Raw genomic sequence first — 19374 nt, 5'->3', positions numbered from 1 at the left:
TGGGGCACCTGAGTGGCCCAGTCAGTTAAGCATCTGCCTTCAGCTCAGATCATGATCACAGAAAGGGATCTAGTCCTGCCCACCTCTGGCTGCCTGCTCAGCAGGGAGTCTGCTTCTCCATCTGTTCCTCCCCCCAACTTGTGCTTGCACACACACGCTCTCCTTCTCTCTTTCACTCCCTCTCTTGCAAAAATAAATAAAATCTTTAAAAAAATAAATCATAGACCTAAATGTAAGAGGTAAAACTATAAAACTTAGAAAAGAAAACTAAGCATCAGTCTTTGTGACCTTGGGCTAGCAAGGTTTCTCAATATGACCCTAAAAGCACAAGCAAAGTAATAAATAAATTGGACTTCACAAAAATTAAAGTCTTTTGTGCTACAGATAATACCATCAAAAACCTGAAAAGACCATCCACAGAATGGGAGGAAATATTTGTGAATCCTAGATTTGGTAGGAACTTGTATCTAGAATATAAAGAACTCCTACAATTCAGTAATAACTCCTGTAATTCAATAATTCATTTTAAAATGAGGAAAGGATATGAATAAACATTTTTTCAAGAATATATACATATGGCCAATAACCAAATAAAAAAGCACTCAACATCATTCATCATTAGGGAAATAGAAATCAAAATCACGGGGCGCCTGGATGGCTCAGCGGGTTAATCCTCAGCCTTTGGCTCAGGTCATGGTCTCAGGGTCCTGGGATCAAGCCCCATGTCGGGCTCTCTGCTCAGCAGGGAGCCTGCTTCCCCTTTCTCTCTACCTGCCTCTCTGCCTACTTGTGATGTCTCTCTCTGTGTCAAATAGATAAAATTAAATTAAAAAAAAAAAGAAATCAAAATCACAATGGGCTACTACTTCATACCCACTAAGATGACTGTAATCAAATATGACCCAGCAATCCCACTCCTAGGTAGATACCAAGAGAGTTAAAAACATGACCACATAAAAATTTGCACATGAATGTTCATAATGGTATTATTTATAATAGCCAAACAGTGGAGACAACTCAAATGCCCATTAACTGTTAGTGGATGAACAAAATGTGGTGTATCCATATTAGGGTGTATTATTCAGCCACGAAAAGGAAGAAAGTACTAACGATACGTGTTTCAATGGGAATGAACCTTAAAAACTTTTACTACACTAACTAAAAGAAACCAGACCCACAAGGCAAGATATTATGTAATTCTGTTTATACAAAATGTCCAGGATAGGCAAATCTATAGAGACAGAAATTAGATTAGTGATTTCCTGAGGCTAGAGGTAGGGAATGTGTGGGGAGGGACTGCTAAGTGGTTTGGGATTATTTTTGTTGTGGTGATGATAATGTTCTGGAAGTAGATAGAGGCAAAAATTGCACAATCTTGTGAGTTTACTAAAAACCATTGAACTGTACACTTTAAATAGGTAAATTCTGTGGTGGGTGAGTTAACCTGTCAATAGGAGGTTTAAAAAAAAAAACAATTCCTTTAAGTTACTGTATTTTTTCTGTTTAAGAAAATATGGGGAGCAGGGAGCATTTGGTACTGCAAAGGGTGACTCAGATGTCTGATCCTTTCTGGTGGACACCTAGCCAGAAGCAGGACTCTCTGAGTTTTGCTGGGCCTGATTAAAGAATCACATGAGAAGACACACTTAAAAAGAATTGCCTGAGGGAACATGGGTGGCCAGGAGAAAACTGTAAGGCGCTAACGCCTGAGGAAGGTAAAAAGAGGTCCTCCTTATGAAGAAGGATATAGAAACTAACTTTATCTGCTTAATAACCTTGCCATTAGCTTCATATGGGATTGTGTCTTATATATACTCGGTCTCCAGTGAAAAGAACACCTGTGAGGTTCAGTACATTCAAACATAGGCGAGACATAGTGTGCCAGGCACTGGGTATAAAGACATATGACATGCCCTGCCTTCACAACAATTACAGTCTTAGGTCTTACTGATAATGAAAACAGAAGAAGGCAAAAACAGAAAATTAAAGCTGGTCAGTTAAAAAAAAAAAAAGCTTGTCAGTTTCTGTGTCAGGTGCTGAGTAGCAAATAAGGACAACACCTGGTATATGGTGCATATAAAATGGACTGTAGGCTTGAAGAGATCTCCATGTACACTTACATTGGATGGGGTGTTTAAATGTTATAGAATGCAGAATGTAGGGAACGATGTAAGGGACCCTTCTGGTTCTCATCAGGGCACAAAGGGGAAGCAAATCTTTTCTACATATACTTGATTAGGGAATGGGGCAGGGAAGGCTACTTCAGCTAGTCAGTTACACAGATACTTATTGACACTAGTATTTGTGTCAAACATTGTGCTAGATCCTAGGGGAAGTCCTTTTACCTTGGAAGAAAGAATGTCAGTTCCAGTAACAAACTAAAATAGCTGCTTAATTTTGGCTCAGGGGGAGGGCGGAAATAGATGTCCATGCATGGCCTTCACTCTATCAGGAACAGTCACATGGATTGAGACATGATGGAAGGCACGCGAGTAGTCCAGAGAAAGTGGTCCTTCAAGTTACTACATGGGAAGAACAGTTAGATGACGAGTGAAAGAATTCCAACACCTGGCATCCTAATGAGTCCACTGTACAAGTGTGGGGAGACTTAAACAGGAGCTTGACAGGGAAGCAAGGGTTTCTATTCAATGACAGAGCTTCAGTAATTTTCTTCCCTTTTTCAATTCTATAGCAGACATCAACTTGGACATATCAAAGCCTTTGAAAGCAAATCTGAGTTTTACCAAGTTGGATCAGATAAACAATTTATTAAAAAAGATAAGAAGTGCACACAGCAAAGAGACATCAGCACCATCAGACACCTCACTGAATAAGGATGAGTTTCCAACCTCAAAATGTTACCGTGGAAAATTGTCAAAACCTCAAGTTCATGGTGATGGAGCACAGAAGATTCCATTTCAAGAAAACATGTGGAGAACTGTTTCTTGCTTTCAGAAAATTTCTGTCCATACTACTCAGATTGTGGTCTCCATGGAAACTGTCCCCCATCCTAGTAAACCATGCCTGTTAGCATCTTTGTCAACCCTCAGTGGAAGCCTTAATGTCAAAGCAACACAGAAAATACCTGGTAAGTCACAGAAAGGGGGAGAGGGAGATGATAATATGGTTTGTTGGCATCTGAAAATGCATAATTTTAAAGATTCATACTATGTAGAGGTTAAAAGGTTTTGTTTTGTTTTGTTTTTTAGAGGTTAAAAGTTTTAAGGACCAGGGGCACCTGGGTGGTTCAGTGGGTTAAAGCCTCTGCTTTCGGCTCAGGTCATGATCCCAGGGTTCTGGGATCGAGCCCCGCATCTGGCTCTCTGCTCAGCGGGGAGCCTGCTTCCCTTCCTCTCTCTCTGGCTGCCTCTCTGCCAACCTGTGATCTCTGTCTGTCAAATAAATAAAATATTTAAAAAAAAAAAAAAAAGTTTTAAGGACCATTACAGAGGGAGACATTTTTTTTGTGACCTTATTTTAAGAGCTAAGTTTGTAACAAATCCTTTGAACCTAAATATTTTATCACCTTAAATGAATCTGTTGGTATCCATCTCTTTGGGTATGTTCCTACAAATGTCTGTAAAACCATCCACTTCTGAATTCCTTTTTACCTAAAATAGCTTAGTGGAACAGTGGACTATCAAGTTTTGTGAACCCTTAGAGCAGTGTTTCTCAAAGCATGGTCGCAGAACCAACAGCATCAGCATCACCTAGGAACTCGTTAGAAATGCCAGGTTTCAGACCCCACCCCTGACCTACTGAATCCAGAACTCTGGGCGTGGAGCCCAGAAGTCTGTGTTCCAAAAGCTCTACAGATGATTCTAATGCACTCTATGAAGTCACTGGTAACAATTTATTTAAAAAGAGAGAAATTGTTCAGATGGCAACTATGCTACACAAAGTGTAGCAAAAACCAAGGTTCATCTTGGCAAGGACAATGCCATTGACCATGCCAGCAGTACCTGGAAGAGGAAGTATCAGTACCTAGCCTAGCAAAGGGTGGTATGGGGTTCTGCAAACTGCATGGCATTGATGGGTGGAGAGGTGAGAAATTAACAGGCATCTACCTCTTTCTCTTTTGTTACCGTGACTGAAACTGTGACTGAAGTGTTAATGTGCCTTTTCACACTAAAAAATGGTAGGCAGAAGGAATGGGAGGAGGGGAAGAGAAAAGACAAGGTACAGGTGGGAAGTAGCAGTTTTCAGTCACAGAACCTGCTACTGTAGGAGTCCAGGGCACAATGCCAGAAATTCTCCTTTGAAAAGCAAAAGTAGCATAAAGGAAACATTTTTTTTTTTCCATTTTAATTTGCAGGAAAGAATTGGGGCTAGAGGGATGGTGTAGGGGATAAAGTAAATCCTAAAACTCTCTGTAACTTAGTTGCTTACTAAAAAGTGGTTAAGTGGCAGCAGGAGACCCCCTGGAACGTAGTTCCATATAGCCAGTTTGGGCACAGTAGTTGAAGAGATAAAGGAAAAGTTTTATGGTTGAGAAGTATGAATTTTAGGCCAAAAAGTAGATGATTTATTTCTTTCTCACCAGAAATATTTGTGACCAAGCCAGCTAAAAGCACTGTATTTTTTTTTTATTGTCTTAAAAGTTAGAAATGAAAAATGTAAGGTCCGTGGGACATGAAAGACTATGAAACACTGGAGGCTGTAGTGTCTGATTTATCCACAAATAAATTGCAATCCAGACAACACTGACCGATTCCCACGCCTTTCCAGTTGTACCTTAATCATAGCAGGGAAAGGTTAGGACGCAAACAGAGGGGAAGAATTTAAATGGACTGTCCGCAATTCTAGGTCCTTTTCTGTCTTGTTTTATTCGTTTGCTACTCATATTTTACCCACTTTTAATGGTGTCTGTCCTCAATAAACATCTCTATAATGTCGTTAAAATCCTCTCACTGAGCTCCACAAGATTGTGGACTCATTCTGCTTTTGTAGCTTGTTTTTTTTACCCCCTTCATCTTGGAAAAACTACATACCCCATCCGTTTTACAATTATGCCCTTCAATCTAGTTAAACACAGAAATAGAAACTATAGCTCCTACAAAGACATATTGTATACAAGTGTAATGTGTAGTGTCCAACAAACGTTCTCAAGGAGTTACTTGTGTCAACAAACCAAACCAAATTGAAGTTAGCTATTTAATGGGAACAATTTTATTATGAGAACGTAACGAATGCCAAATCTGTTTTCTCTACATTTCTTCTTCATGGAGCAGCATGCCCAGTTTAAAAAGATAACAATGTTAGCAAGATAATCATTAATTATAATCAAATAAAATAAGAATGTGTTAAATTCTAGCTATTGCTAATGGCTGATTTCAGAGAAATTATAATTGCGAGATTATCACATATTTTTCAAAAATTAATTTATAGCTTAGTAAAACTTTTTAAAAGCCAAATATCATTTTGAAGCTTTGAACATTAATTTCATTATATAGTTGAATATCTTAAAAAGTCATGCTTTTCAACCTGGATGAAATATACTCAAATATACATGCAAGATATATTTTTGATGAGTGGTAAAAAGTATCCCTCAAGCCCCACCCCAAAAAAACCCTCCTACCAGTAGTTATATTTCTTTTTGTGTTCTGCAAGTGACATCGTTCTGCATTGAACTAAACTCTTTTATAGTATATCTTTGAGCTGAACCGAGTTAATGTCAGATTTTTATCGTTTGAATCTAATACAGAAATACCTAACTGTGTCTTTGATTTTACAGTTTATATAACTATTGTGACCATCTGCAGCAGCTGCACTTTTCAAATTATTTGCTGAACCAAATTGAGCACAGTGACAAAAGTAGTCATCTCAGATGTACTATTAAACAGAGAGAGAAAAAGGAGCCTTGCCTTGGTACAGTATAGCCATCTGCTGTACAGATGTTATTGTATAGAATGACTTAAGATAAAATAATTGTAGAAAATTTTCATTAAAACCTCAACAATTTGCACTTGTTTATGCGAATCTGCATAACTCCCCAATGAGACAACACACTTGGGGTTTCTTTGGTTCTCACTCACTTTCCCTTTGATCCTTTTTGATGTGCTGACTTTAATAAACACAGTCAAAAACACTGCAAAAACATCATGGAAAAAACTACAAAGGAACAATTATAGCAGCAGAAACTACTCTAATCCCTAACTTACGCAAGCTATTTTTAGTGAAATATTTTTTTTAACACTCTTTATGTGACAATGTTATATAAACAGGGTAAAACAGTCCTTTCCAGATGAGTTTTAATTTAGGAGCTGAAATAGATTTGTAATGCCAGAGGAATCTTATGTTCTAAGTAATATTTAGAGAAACACAATGGGGAATGTGTTGTAGGCATGTTTCCTCGCTTCTGAAAGGTACAAAAAATATTTGAGTTCATTTAATGATTGTATTTTTTATCATCGAAACTGTCATAAGCTTATGGGAAGAGTATGGGGGAAAGGGAATAATAAAAACATGAGAAGGGAAGGTTAATCTTCTTCCTAAGACACTGGCAATACACTTAAATCTAGGATGGTTTCATATTCATTTACTGGTTTTTGCAACAAAATATGTACAAATTATTCACTGAAATGTTCTCATCATTTGAACCAATATGAAATGGTTGAGTATTTTCAATTTAAAAAGAAAAAAAAATCCACAAGTTCTTCTTAGCCTTCTGTACTATCCTGTGACCCTAAACTATTATAGTTTCAAGGGACTTAATTTTTTTCTGAATTCTACTCTGCAGATGCTAGTGTAACAGCAACTTATAATAACCTAACTCTTATTTCTGCTAGAATACTTACGTTCTCCCATATGTCTTTGGTAAAAAGGCTCTGAAGTTCTGATACTAGTAGATGTAATGCTTAAATTTTTTCAGTTGGTATATAATACTGAAAAAAATAACAAAATGAATCTCATTTAGAGATTCTATCTTATTTTCGGAAACATTTTTATTTCGGAAAGGCTGATCGTCTTTCTTTTGCTATCTATTAAATCCATCCCATTCTGTGGTGTGTTCTTTTAAAAACGACCCCCTTCCCCCGACCTACACTCATAACACAATCTTTTTTGCCGTTTGAAGTATGTCGTTTTGGAGAAACCGTGAGTATATAGCTATAAATTGTGAACACAGTGTAGCACTTTCCACAGGCAGGGTGGGGAGTGAGCTGCAGACTTTAGCTCTCCTTGTCAGAGTAAATTATGGCTCTATTAGGGCGGCACTCCTTTAGATTTTGGCAAAGGAGGGTACACGATTCAGGCTGTGGAATGGCTATGCTTTAGGCCGCCTCGCTCTTGCTCAGGGACGCTTAGATTAGAAGCTCCATGGAAACAAGAAAAAGGGAAATGGGATATGAACAAGTTCAGTGGCACAAAGGATTGGGGGAAGAGCCTAAGTGAGGCCATCTTGGTTCTCATTTTATTCAGAAATTGGAGAAAAGTTGCAAGGATCCCTTGTCCATAGACACTTAGGGGACTTGTCATCCATGGCAGAAAACAATGAGCTGAACTCCTTCTGGTCAAAGAGCTGTCATTTAAATAACTTTCACCACCCCCGCCTCTGTCATCCAGATGCACTTATCTATGTGTATAAACAAAAATAGAGAGAAAGAAAGCATAGCCGTGTTATTTTTCACATAGACAAATGCCTCTTCTCATGTTCACCGAATTCAAGAGCAATAAAACGTAAAGAAAAAAAGTTCTTTTTCGTGTACTGAAAAAATGAAACCTGGTCATTAATTGATACAAAGTGGAGCTCCAGCCTTTCATTCCATAGTTAACTGGATCTCCTGAGGAAAGTCTCTTAAGGCCTTGTCATAGCTGTTGGATGCTGCAGAAATGCAAGTAAGCCTAAGAGGAAATAAAACATTAAATTAGATATGACTACCTAAAATAATATGTCGCAATAGCAAGCCATTTACAACACCCCAAAGACTTTTTTTACTTTTAAGAAACAGCTTCTCTTTCCAGTGCCTGAACAATGGGAGATGAATGCTTTGACAGTGAAAGCCGGAGGACACACTTGACTTTCAAGCTGCCACTGAGGATTGAAGTGGAGGCACAGCTTGTAGACAGCTATACAAATCACTAACAAACCTTAATGAATATTGGGTGTGGGCATCAGGGTCCTGTCATTTTTGACACTATATCCCAAGTAGTGTAAACCCAACACTCAAGGAAAGGTGGGGACCTCACCAGGTCTGTAACATCTGGGATTTTATTTGTCATTTTGGCATACCTCGCAAGCGCAAAAGAAAGAGTAAAAGGGGATTATCTTGACAATGAAATGAGTTACTGAATCTTGTGATAATGAAAAGCAGAAGAATTCTAATGCCTTTCTATAGTCCCTGAGGTAGAGGTGCGTTTATAGTTTTGCAGAAGTAAAATGGAGGCAGGCAGAACAGATGGCCTAGACTCCGTGAAACATGACACCCCTCACCTCACAACGGAGTGCCACTATTAATCGTGTTTCTATTCCCTCTTATTACTTTATAACAAGGTTCGAAGTTGCTACTGATGAACTAGTGTGTCCCTCTTACTTTACTCTTAAATTACCTATAGATTATGGATTCTCTTCAGCGGTGATATTTTCCTGTGTATACTGAGGACTGTTGGGACATTCAAAAGAAGTAGAATAGGAAGTTCTAAAAATTAAATGAGAAATAAGGAGAAAAAAGTAAAATTCTCATTACTTTTTTCCAAACTAGTGTTTCATATTGTTTCTCTAATATGGTGGGAAATAAAAATCATAAATGTATAAGATGCTGTCTGGGGGAGTAATTCTCTTGTCCTCTTCTTAGAAAAATCACACACAATGGAGAAGAAATCTCACCATGCAAATTTTATTCCCCTTATTGTAATTATTACATACAATAATATGTGGTTAGCTGAAATTTTGGATAATAATAGGCAATATTAATACTATTATCTTCGATCTTTTTTTCACGCCCTTAGAAAGAGAGATAACAGATCAGGAATATTTGATTTTTTTTTTTTAAATAAAAACAAAAAATCAAAAAGCCCACTGGGAGATGAATGTTGTTCAGACACATTTACAGGGTTACTTCCTCTTTTGCTTAACCGAATTACATTAATACAATCTTCTACATATTTCACTTGGGATACTTAAATATTTGTGTTTCAAAAGCTTTGTGCATTTTTTTAAATGTCTTACATGATTATTATTCTTCACATACCTTTTTTGTTGTAGTGCTAGGTGGTCACCGGAGCTGCTTTGGATTCCAATGGGAAACCTTTAAAATACATAGGATAGTTACTTTAGAATGAAGATGGTAACTGCTCGGTTGCATTTCTGACGTGTTAAAAATCCTCTAATGAGCAGCCAGCTTCAGATGTCAAGCACTTCAGATGTCATGTGCTCTGTGTAGTGAACATCGTGTACCTGCCCAGCCTTTCGCAGAGGGAGATGAGCTCATCTCAGAGCGATAACCATCTCTGACTTTTTCTTCTGATTCATCATCGACCTGAACTCCATTTGAACCTTGTTAGACAAAAAACAAGCAGAATTCCTGGCCCAAACTATAAAATATAATTAAGCCCTTTTGAAATGATGTGTAAAAGAACATTGCTGTACCCCCACTTATAACCACTACCACCACCACAACCAATAAAGTTAAATCAAGCACTGCCTGTAATGGATTAAAATAATAAATGTTCCTGGATTTCAGTGTTTGAAGTACTTGAAGAAAACAGGCTCCCAGCAGCCCGGGTAGCTGAATGCAGGAGAGACATTTATTAATGACGAGTTCAAGGATTTGGCCTGTTTAAGATCATTACTTTCTGTTTACCGTGTGTTACACATCTTTTATATTTTTTACACAGCCCACATGTGTCCACATGCAATAATGAAAGCTTTTTTTCCAACAAAAGAATTGTTAATTGTGTAAATATGGTTCTCTTGGGGAATGTGAAGTCTTCATAGGACTCTGCTTCCTCCTAATGAGAAATCCAGTACAATTACACTCTTCCAAGTGTATCCACCTTCAGTCTTGTCTCTAGCCACATTGGTCTATTTCCTCCTATTGTTTTTAGTTACCAGATTCTAAACTTAATCTAGACTGCTAGAAAACTGTTGGCCTTAGGTTCGCTACTTTAGAGTTGTGTCCCATTGCATCGGACTTTGTATATTTTAAGTAGTATAGGGGGAAAAACGCTCTTTATTTCTTTTCCTAGTTTTCACAAAGGTATGGTTAAGAACGATTTTTCTAGTTTTAGATACATTAGGGAAGGGGGAAGGGCAACTGATAAAAATTTCCCATATATACCTTTTTAAATCGATGTTCTATAGACGGGAGAAAAAGGGCCTTTGAGACAACACAAATACTATCAGTTGACATTAAGATATCTCTCTGCAAAGTGCTGTTAGAGAAGAAAGTTTCCAGTCCCAGTAATTAGGAGATATCAGTAGTCTCTCCTCTGCATCTTAATGGTAGCACCCTATAGGTCAGTAGTAGGTGAAATGAACAAGAACTGTTGTAGCCCTCCATGCTGGGACAGTGGAAAAAGAGAAGATTAGGAGGAAATCACCCTCACTCTACTGAGCTTGTGACAGCATTTAGTTTTGCCTGTGGTCATAGCAAATTGCCCTCCCATCCACATAAGCCATGAGTAGGCTATTTGCTAGGAAAGTTTCTGGCATAGCAACGTTGTCAGTGATGAGTGACTGAGGATACATCCTAGATGTTCTTTTACTTTCTGGCTGGGCATCTGGACCTGTAGGCTATGTTGGCATAACATACTGAGGCCATGCAGGACAGCTGGGGACGGGAAAAAGCATTTATTCACAACCCTGTTGCCAATTGGAAAATGAAATTACTAAGAGCTAACTAATAGCAGTAGTTTTTATAGAGCAACCTGGGTGCTGGAAGGAGGCAGACAGAACCTGAATCCTAGCCCTGCTACTTACTGGCAGTTGATGGTGGTAAAAGTTACAACATAGCTCATTTCTGAAATGAAGGCAAAAATACTGAATTCACAGGCCTGCTGAAAGAATTAGGTGAGATAATGTACTCAGAATACCGTACACATTCCTTGGCACAAATGTATTAAATTCCTCAATAAATATTGGTCTTTTTGTATCTTCCTTCCCTTCCCTCTCTCAGCATCATGTGAATGCTGAAGTCATAGGTCATTAAATTTTCGAGTTGCAAGTTATCTTAAAGATCATCCTTTTCTTTATCAAGAACCCTTTTTTATCTTTTTCTATCGTAGATTTCATGATCCAAACACATTGCATTTAGGATGAGATAGCTAACATAACTATACCAACTCGATATGACTATAACCAAAAAGAAAAATTTACTGCACCTCCAAGCTTGTTTCAGATAGTTTCATGATTTCTTTCGGGGTCTTTGAAATATGGAAAATACCTCATGAACCACCCTTCCTATGTGGAACTCTCTCAGGTCAAAGAACTCCGGGGTGGGGGGGCGCCCACTGAGCCAATCCTAACTCTCCCCTTGAGCTAAGGGTGAAAGATTAAGTGATTTGCCCAGCGATATTCTGAGATGGAGTGAGGACTAGAACATTTCTCCTGGCTTTTGATTGGTCACTTATACCAGTCTTAAAATACCTGGATTATGCAGATCAAGACCAATTTCTAAGTGACTGTAGTAAGTTGTTAAGCAAGTCATTTTGCTTTCAACACTGTTTGAGAAGTTTATACCAATTCTTCCATCCATGTAACTTACTTTAAAAAAAAGATTGATTCACAGCAGTTTCCTCATGTAATTAAATTAACCAGCTACCGTATTCATCTAAGGAACTTTTGAAGTGTGTATTTACTGTTGTTCTTTCCTCTGTAAGAAGGTTGCTGTATACGTTCCAGTATGCACGGTTGGATCTGCCGGTCTGGTTAAAAGAAAGAGAGAGAGAAGGAAAGAAGGAAGGAAAAAAAGAAAGAAATGGCTACCTGGTCCAATCAAGTTTTATTTTTCTAATAAACCGACACAACTGTGAAAACAGTGAGCATTGTGGCAGTTGGAGAGGAAGAAAGAGGCAAAGCTTATCCTCCATTACCCTTTTTGGTATTTTTAGTTTAGTTTTTCTAGAATCTGAGAGTTCTAAAACATTTCTCAAGAAATACCTCTCCCAGACAAAGACCAAATAAAAATAGCCAACTTGTAGACATTTTCATCTTTGATGAGTAATTCCCCCTTAATTTATGTGAAAGAAAAAAAGTCCCATTCCTGTTACTTGTCATTTTATTATGGCCAAAAGAAGAGGTTTGTGTTAGAGCCTTAGAGCAGGAGGGTGGGGTGAGGGGGTTATTCAGCAATGAGGACTGGGTGAGAGTACATGGGGATTGGAAACCCCACCCATGGCAAATCATCAGATGGGATGGGATACATGTTAGCAAGGGGACCACCTGGTTAGGCTTTCCTTCTGATGGCTAGACTTGTAGTAAATTTGTTCAAGAGCATCAGCAGCACTTTCAACATAAATGTAGTTCTCTAACAGCTTTGTTTTTTTTCTGTTTCATATATTAATCTTACGCTATATTTTAGTTTATATTATTCTTATGCTACATTTTAGTTTACTACATTAATAGGTACAAACATATAGTCATATTATAAAATAGAATGTAATTAAATACAGTCTGATCAATTTACATATTCTGATGGGATTGGGGACAAGGTTTATTTATTTCGTTCATGGTTAAAATACTCAACTGCCATTTTTTATGTACCTGAACATAATTAGTTGAAGGAACTAGAAATGAGAAGAGTTTTAATCATCTCTTTATGAACCATACTTAGAAGAATTTTTTCTGGTCATCTCTTTATGGATCATCTCTTCGTAGGTCTTTATAAAAATTTTTTTCTTCCGCACTTTTTCAGGCACCCTGATGCTTCACTGTTATGCAAATTGACCTGTAGCTGTACCTACCCCATGCTTGCTGATTTTCTGGTAGCCTTAGATTATTTCCAGCTGTATAAAAAAATACCTGGATGTGTTTTGCTCGCACATGTCATCACTGAGTACTCTTTCTCATGACATACAGAAGCCCTGATTCGGATTGCGTTTTGCACAGTCAGCATGTAGAGAATAGGAGCCTTACCAAGTGTCTAGTAGAGACTGACGATGCAGAGCTGGCAGCATTTTGTAAACATTCTTCAAAACAAGTGGTTTGCATTTATTAGTCTTCCGAAGGAGGTTTTGAAAGGTCATGAAACTACTTGTTCCTTGAACTAAATTTTTATACTCAATGAAAAGTATGTCAGTATGCAAACCAAGCAAGATTATTTCTGTTTATCGTACTAGTTGTTTCTGAAATTGCTTCTCAATGTTGTTACACCTCATTTAGTTTAATTAAGTATCTGCCATTATTTTGTTAGGGCTGAAATTAAAAATATAAACACTGATTTTCAAAAGAGGCCAATAGAAAAATCAGGCAGAAAAGCATTCTTTTGAATGGAAGGAAGTAGAAGAGGTTATAGACTCGGTCAAAATGACCTGATCACACAATTGCTAAATGCAGTGTGGGGTCCTGGATTGGATCCTGGAACAGGAAAAGGACATGAGGGGAATAATGTGAAATTCAAATGAGGTCTATAAATTAGTAGTATTGAGGTTAACTTACCGACTTTTGAGAATCATATTATAGCTTACGTAAGTTAGCTTATGTAATTGTTAACTTGAAGGGAAGCTGAGTGAAGGGTATCAACTTTGCTGTAGAAGCCTAATATTATTTCAAAGTTATAAGATTTTTATTTTTTTTAATATTTATTTGACAGAGAGAAATCACAACTAGGCAGAGAGGCAGGCAGAGAGAGAGGAGGAAGCAGGCTCCCCACTGAGCAGAGAGCCCCATGTGGGGCTCGATCCCAGGACCCTGGGATCATGACCTGAGCCGAAGGCAGAGGCTTTAACCCACTGAGCCACCCAGGCGCCCCCAAAGTTATAAGATTTTTAAAATGACCTGTTAAGTGTTTGAGTAACTTTACTGATATTCCTGCTTTAAAAGTTTAAGTGACTGTTTAAAATCTTACATTTCCACAGCATAGTTCTTTAATTTTTTTTTTCTTGTCTCTATATTATTTTTGGAAATTTAGGGGGAAAACGAACAGTTCAGAAGATGTAAAGGATAACACATCAAACACCTGTATATTTCCCAGCTGAAAGAAACGTAAACGCATTGTCATATTTGCAGTGCACACATACACACACACACACACACACACACGTACACATACACACTGAGATAAAATGTCACAAAATCATGTGGCCTTTTCTAGCGCTAAGAAGATAGCTCTTTATAGTTTTTACATGTCATTTTATCCAACAGTGCATTCGTAGTCCACTAGGAAGGAGACGAACACATTCCTTAATGGATATTAATGCACTTTCTGTGGCCATTTCTACCAGATTTGAAATGTCTAAGTATCCAGTTTACATGAACTCTGAGTATTCTCCATGGCCCTGGGTGTATGTGTGTGGTTGTACATAAAACAAGATTCATTTCATCCCAAGGAAGGTATTTAGCATGTTTCCTGATGAAAAAACAAACAGGAGAGGACGATGTCCCATAGGCTAGCTTCTCAAGGAGTGAAAGAAAAGGAAAAGGAAAATTAATAACCCTGTCACGGGTCCCAGGGACTATTTTCATATTTTGTGGTGAAAGTGTGAAGTTTGGTTATCATTTATAAATGACCCTTTGTGAAATTTATCACCACTCTTTATTATTAAGTGATCATCATCATCTCTTATTACTGATCATTTACGCCAAGATTAAAACCACTTGAACTAACACTTTTTTTATTATTTTGTTGTAGCTTTTTTAAAAAAAAAAAAAGAATAGCAGGAATTGTTCAAAGGAAACAGAGACTCTGTTTTAAACTTAAAAGCTGGTACTTGTGGGCAACCCTTTCTGTGATGGCACCAGTAACCGAAACCCCTTACCGAGGAGCAAAGCTGCAGCCCACTGGTGTGTGGTCAGTGTGCTGGGCCAGTGGGCACGTGGGGGATGGGTTAAATCAGTTGCATAAGCTTCCCAAGAGAACCACACCTCATTTCCTTATAGGTGTATGGCACAGAAGAACAGAGAAGGGGGCAGAAGGGACCAAGCAGGACACACTTACGTCTATGCCTTTGGATACAGACTTATGTCTGTGCCTGTGCTGTGTCCTCACTGCCAACATAAGCATCTGCCATTCCCTTTGGCCCCTGTGTTTAAGCAAGTCCACAATCCGTGCTGGTAGACCTGAGATACAGGCAAGTTCAAACTGTAAAAGGACGACAGAGGTGTAAGAAGAGAGTGAGAAGTAGACGTATTATTGGGGAAAAGAAAAGAAAATAAATGACAAGAGACTTAAATATAGGTACACAAATACTTGATTAGAGTGAAAGAATTAAAGCACGAAGGAGAATACAAAGCAAAAAAAAAAAAGATTTGTTTGATAGTAGGGAAGTGTCCCTGTTTTTTGACAGTTCACTTTTTTAACAGTGTCAATATTAAACACGATCTTGGTTGTTTTTTCTCCTCTAGTACTTCCTGAGATCTTGAAACTTGAGGCTGATAAATTGCCAAGGAAAAATCTGGTTTGAGAAAAAAAATGCAAATTATTTACTTTACCTTTGTATACCCAGTATGTAGTAGATAACCAGTAAATGTTGGTTGATTAATGAATCCATGTACGCATAAATACCACGGGGGAGATGATCTCAGATATCCAGAAGGCTCACAGTTAGAAGCATGGGAGTAGCGCTGGCTTAAGAAATTAGGCATGGTTATGAATTACTATCCTAAGAAATTGTCCTTAAAGCCGTGAGGGTAGAGAAATTCACTGGAATAAGGGAGTAGGGGTAAGGAGTAAGAGTAGAAGACTGTGGGTTACCCTTGGCAATCCCTTTACTTAGAGACTGTATATCAGGTGGGATGCTTTGGCTTGTAAATGACAGAAAACCCACCTAAGCTGATTTGGGACTTGGTACTATCCTTGGGCGTGGCAGAATCCATTCGATCTCCCCTCCATGTTACATAGCTTTGGCCTCAGACCCCACATAGGGGCTGCCAGCAGCTCCAGTGCCTTCATTTTCTTAACTTCAAAGCCAGGGAGCAAGAGGAAAGGTCACTTTTCCAAAGGTATTACTGTACCTTATTGATTTTCATTGAATCTCACACACATGCCTGAATCAAAGCCAACTCCGAGGAGTATCAAACACGAAAATCACTAAGTCTGGCCAGTTTCCAGTCCTACAAGCCTACTTTCTGGCAAAGCAGTCCTTAAATTCTATTATCGCTGAAATAAAGCTACAGCTGGAATAGTGCCTGCCTCAGTTGTAAGGTCTCTGTATCTCGGATACATTGGGCCTCCTACTCTCCTCAACATACACCTGAGTCTGCCTGGCTTTCTTCTTGTTGCAGGCTCCCAGGTGTTGGCCTGACCATTGGCTTCCTACTGGGCCATTTTTCTGAGATTACAGTCCCGACCTTTATCTTTATGCTCCCACGAATTCTAGGTATCCCATTCTCTCTACCCAAGCAAAAAAGAATAGGATTTGTATGACTACAGTGAAGTGTTCATGCATTTAACAGTGTATGCAGTGACACAAAAGCTGTCAGTGTTTCTATATTTATTTGGCTCAGTGGATTAAGCCGCTGCCTTCGGCTCAGGTCATGATCTCAGGGTCCTGGGATCGAGCCCCGCATCGGGCTCTCTGCTCCGCGGGGAGCCTGCTTCCTCCTCTCTCTGCCTGCCTCTCTGCCTACTTGTGATCTCTCTCTGTCAAATAAATAAATAAAAAAAATTTAAAAAAAATCTTGTAATTATTCAAGTTTAGAATTTTTTCTCCTGTCCTTCCTCACCCCAGGCGATAAATACTTCTAATTGTATAACTTTGGGGAATTAAGAAAAGCCTTCTATGAACCCTACTTAAGTTCTTTGAGAAGAGATAGATAATTTCTGCATAATATACATAAGATGTAATAATGTAAATTTTGTCATTCCAGTACTAGTCTTTTTTTTTTTTTTTAAGCAAAACCTCAGGAACTACTTTAGACAGTACAATATCAGTATTTGAGTAGTTCCTGCATAGTAGAACTATCTAGTAAGATCTAAATTCTACATGTATTAAGTTACTTCTAAAAAGATTTTATCATATGCTTGCAAATATCTTTGTATAAATGAAAGGTATTATAGAGTGAGAAAGGTAATCTCCTTCATCTGTATGCTCCAGACAAAATGTTGTCAAGCCCATTCTTTTTTTTTTTTTAAAGATTTTATTTATTTATTTGACAGAGAGAGATCATAAGTAGGCAGAGAGGCAGGCAGAGAGAGTGAGAGGGAAACAGGCTCCCTGCCGAGCAGAGAGCCCGATGCAGGACTCGATCCCAGGACCCTGAGATCATGACCTGAGCCGAAGGCAGCGTCTTAAACCACTGAGCCACGCAGGCGCCCCATGTCAAGCCCATTCTTAACAAGACTCCTAGAGATAGATATTAGCCCTCTCTTTTGGTAGACTTTTCTTTGGTAATTACTTTTGCTCCCATGAAGCTGTCCTTTATGTTTGTCTTAGTTCTTCTGCTTTAATTTTCACCACTTCAAAGTGATATTCCAGGGATGATTAGAAATCAGCACATTAGAAAGGATGTTCAGCAAGTTTCTTACTGTCATAGGAAGAGGTACAAATAAGGAAAGAGAGAAGGCTAGAAACCACTCTCTGGTGCATATAGGCAACTTGGCCCTCTCTGCCGAGACAGCCTAGAAGCAGTGAGGCCCTAGTAACAATGAGCTTACCTACCACCCAGATTTTGTTTTCTAGATACCATTCTTCAGCAAAAGAAACCCTTTTTGGGGAAATGGCTGATGCCATAGATGAGATGGGAAAAATACAAGATAAACCTAAACCATCTTAGATGGCCAGAAAGTGAAGAAGTTCTCAAAAAATGTTGGGGGTATATCAAAAGGGCATAGGACCCAACTTGAAGGGGTTCTTAGTGCCCAGAACTGGGCAGAAGCAACAAAGTAAACGATAGTATTAGATTATAACCCATAAAATAAAATAAATACTCTTGAGTCCATACTAATACAAATACATAGTTGAACTGATAAATGGGATAGAAGAATAAGAATAAGGAAAGAATAAGAATGGAAAGAATAAGAAAAATAAAAGAATAAGAATGGAAAGAATAAGAAAAATGGAAAAGCAACATGATCACACACCACAGTGATAATCATTGCATGCACCAACAATTGATGGTTGCTAAAACATTAGCAGGTGAAAGTCTGATGTAAGAAGATACTTGCATGATCTTCATATATCTCCCCACAAGATAGTTCTTATTTTCAACAGAATATATAGTGGTTTTACAGTGGCAAAACCTGGAAGACACCACTTTAGCCATACGATCAGAGTTAATATTGCCAATAGTGAAACATCAATATCACATAGCCCGGTATATGGTAACATGGAGAAGGGCATCACTTCTTGGGGATTCTTGCCAAAAATGTATAACTTCATTCTAAGGAGAAAACATCAGATACACTCAAATGGAGAGACTTTTGGCAAAATAATTGGCCTGGACTGTTCAAGAACATCAAGGTCATTAAAGACAAAGAAAGGAGACTATGGAGACCTAACAGCTAAATTCAGTGGGGATCACAAGTTCGAATCCCAGACCATCAAAGGACATTTGTGGGGGAAATGGCAAAATTTGCATGAGAGCTATAGATTTCTTGCTGGTATGCTATCAGTGTTGATTTCCTGATTTCTGTATTTCTGCTCAGGTTACGTAGTTAGGTAAGAGGTATATGATTTATGGAAACTCCACACATTTTTGCAAGTTTTAGGTGCTTCTAACATTGTTTCAAAATAAAAAGGGTTTTGTGTGATATTTTTTAGAGGAGGGGGGCTTGGCATGGATGGCTTCTAAGGTCTTCTCCATCCTACCTTATTATTCTATGACACAGTGATGCAAAATGAAGAATGGCAAAGATTTAAGCACTCTTCTGTTTTGTTTATCAATTAAACCATATGTTGAGACATAAATGTTGGATCACATTTTATACTGGCAATTCAGTTTGGTGGGGTATATCTTGAAGAGCTATTCTTGTGCCCAGTTCTATACTGAATTAGATGGTCTTGCCTCCGGAATGGTCAGTCTACTGAAGCTTGAAAGTGATGTGGTCTACATTTCAATCATTTAGCTTACTGAAGTCTCTCTTCCCTGGTGTTTTAAAATAATGGAGATAGATAGAATGATCTAGAAATTAAGTCGTGGAGATAAGAGAACAAGAGCCCCCAAAGTGGGCCCTGAGCTTTTTTAGTGTGGGTGTCTGGCAAGTAATAATAAACCTTAAATGAGGTAAGCAACCTAGAAGGCCTTTGGTATTAAACATTTTGTGTATGAGGAACCAAAAG

The 19374-nt window shown here is 38.3% G+C and overlaps 1 protein-coding gene across 1 annotated transcript in view; it reads left to right on the top strand.

The window, feature by feature from the left end:
* VPS13B (vacuolar protein sorting 13 homolog B) overlaps window positions 1-19374 on the top strand; it is an 811037-nt gene that overhangs the window by 640683 nt on the left and 150980 nt on the right. The window contains exon 36 of the mRNA XM_045996973.1: window positions 2693-3088. Coding sequence (XP_045852929.1) covers window positions 2693-3088 — 396 coding nt within the window. The remainder of the gene's footprint in view (window positions 1-2692; window positions 3089-19374) is intronic.

Source organism: Meles meles, chromosome 1 (assembly GCF_922984935.1).
Source record: "Meles meles chromosome 1, mMelMel3.1 paternal haplotype, whole genome shotgun sequence".
NCBI classification, from domain to species: domain Eukaryota; kingdom Metazoa; phylum Chordata; class Mammalia; order Carnivora; family Mustelidae; genus Meles; species Meles meles.
Note: the sequence above shows the minus strand (reverse complement) of the source record. Positions and strands in the feature narration are given on the sequence as shown.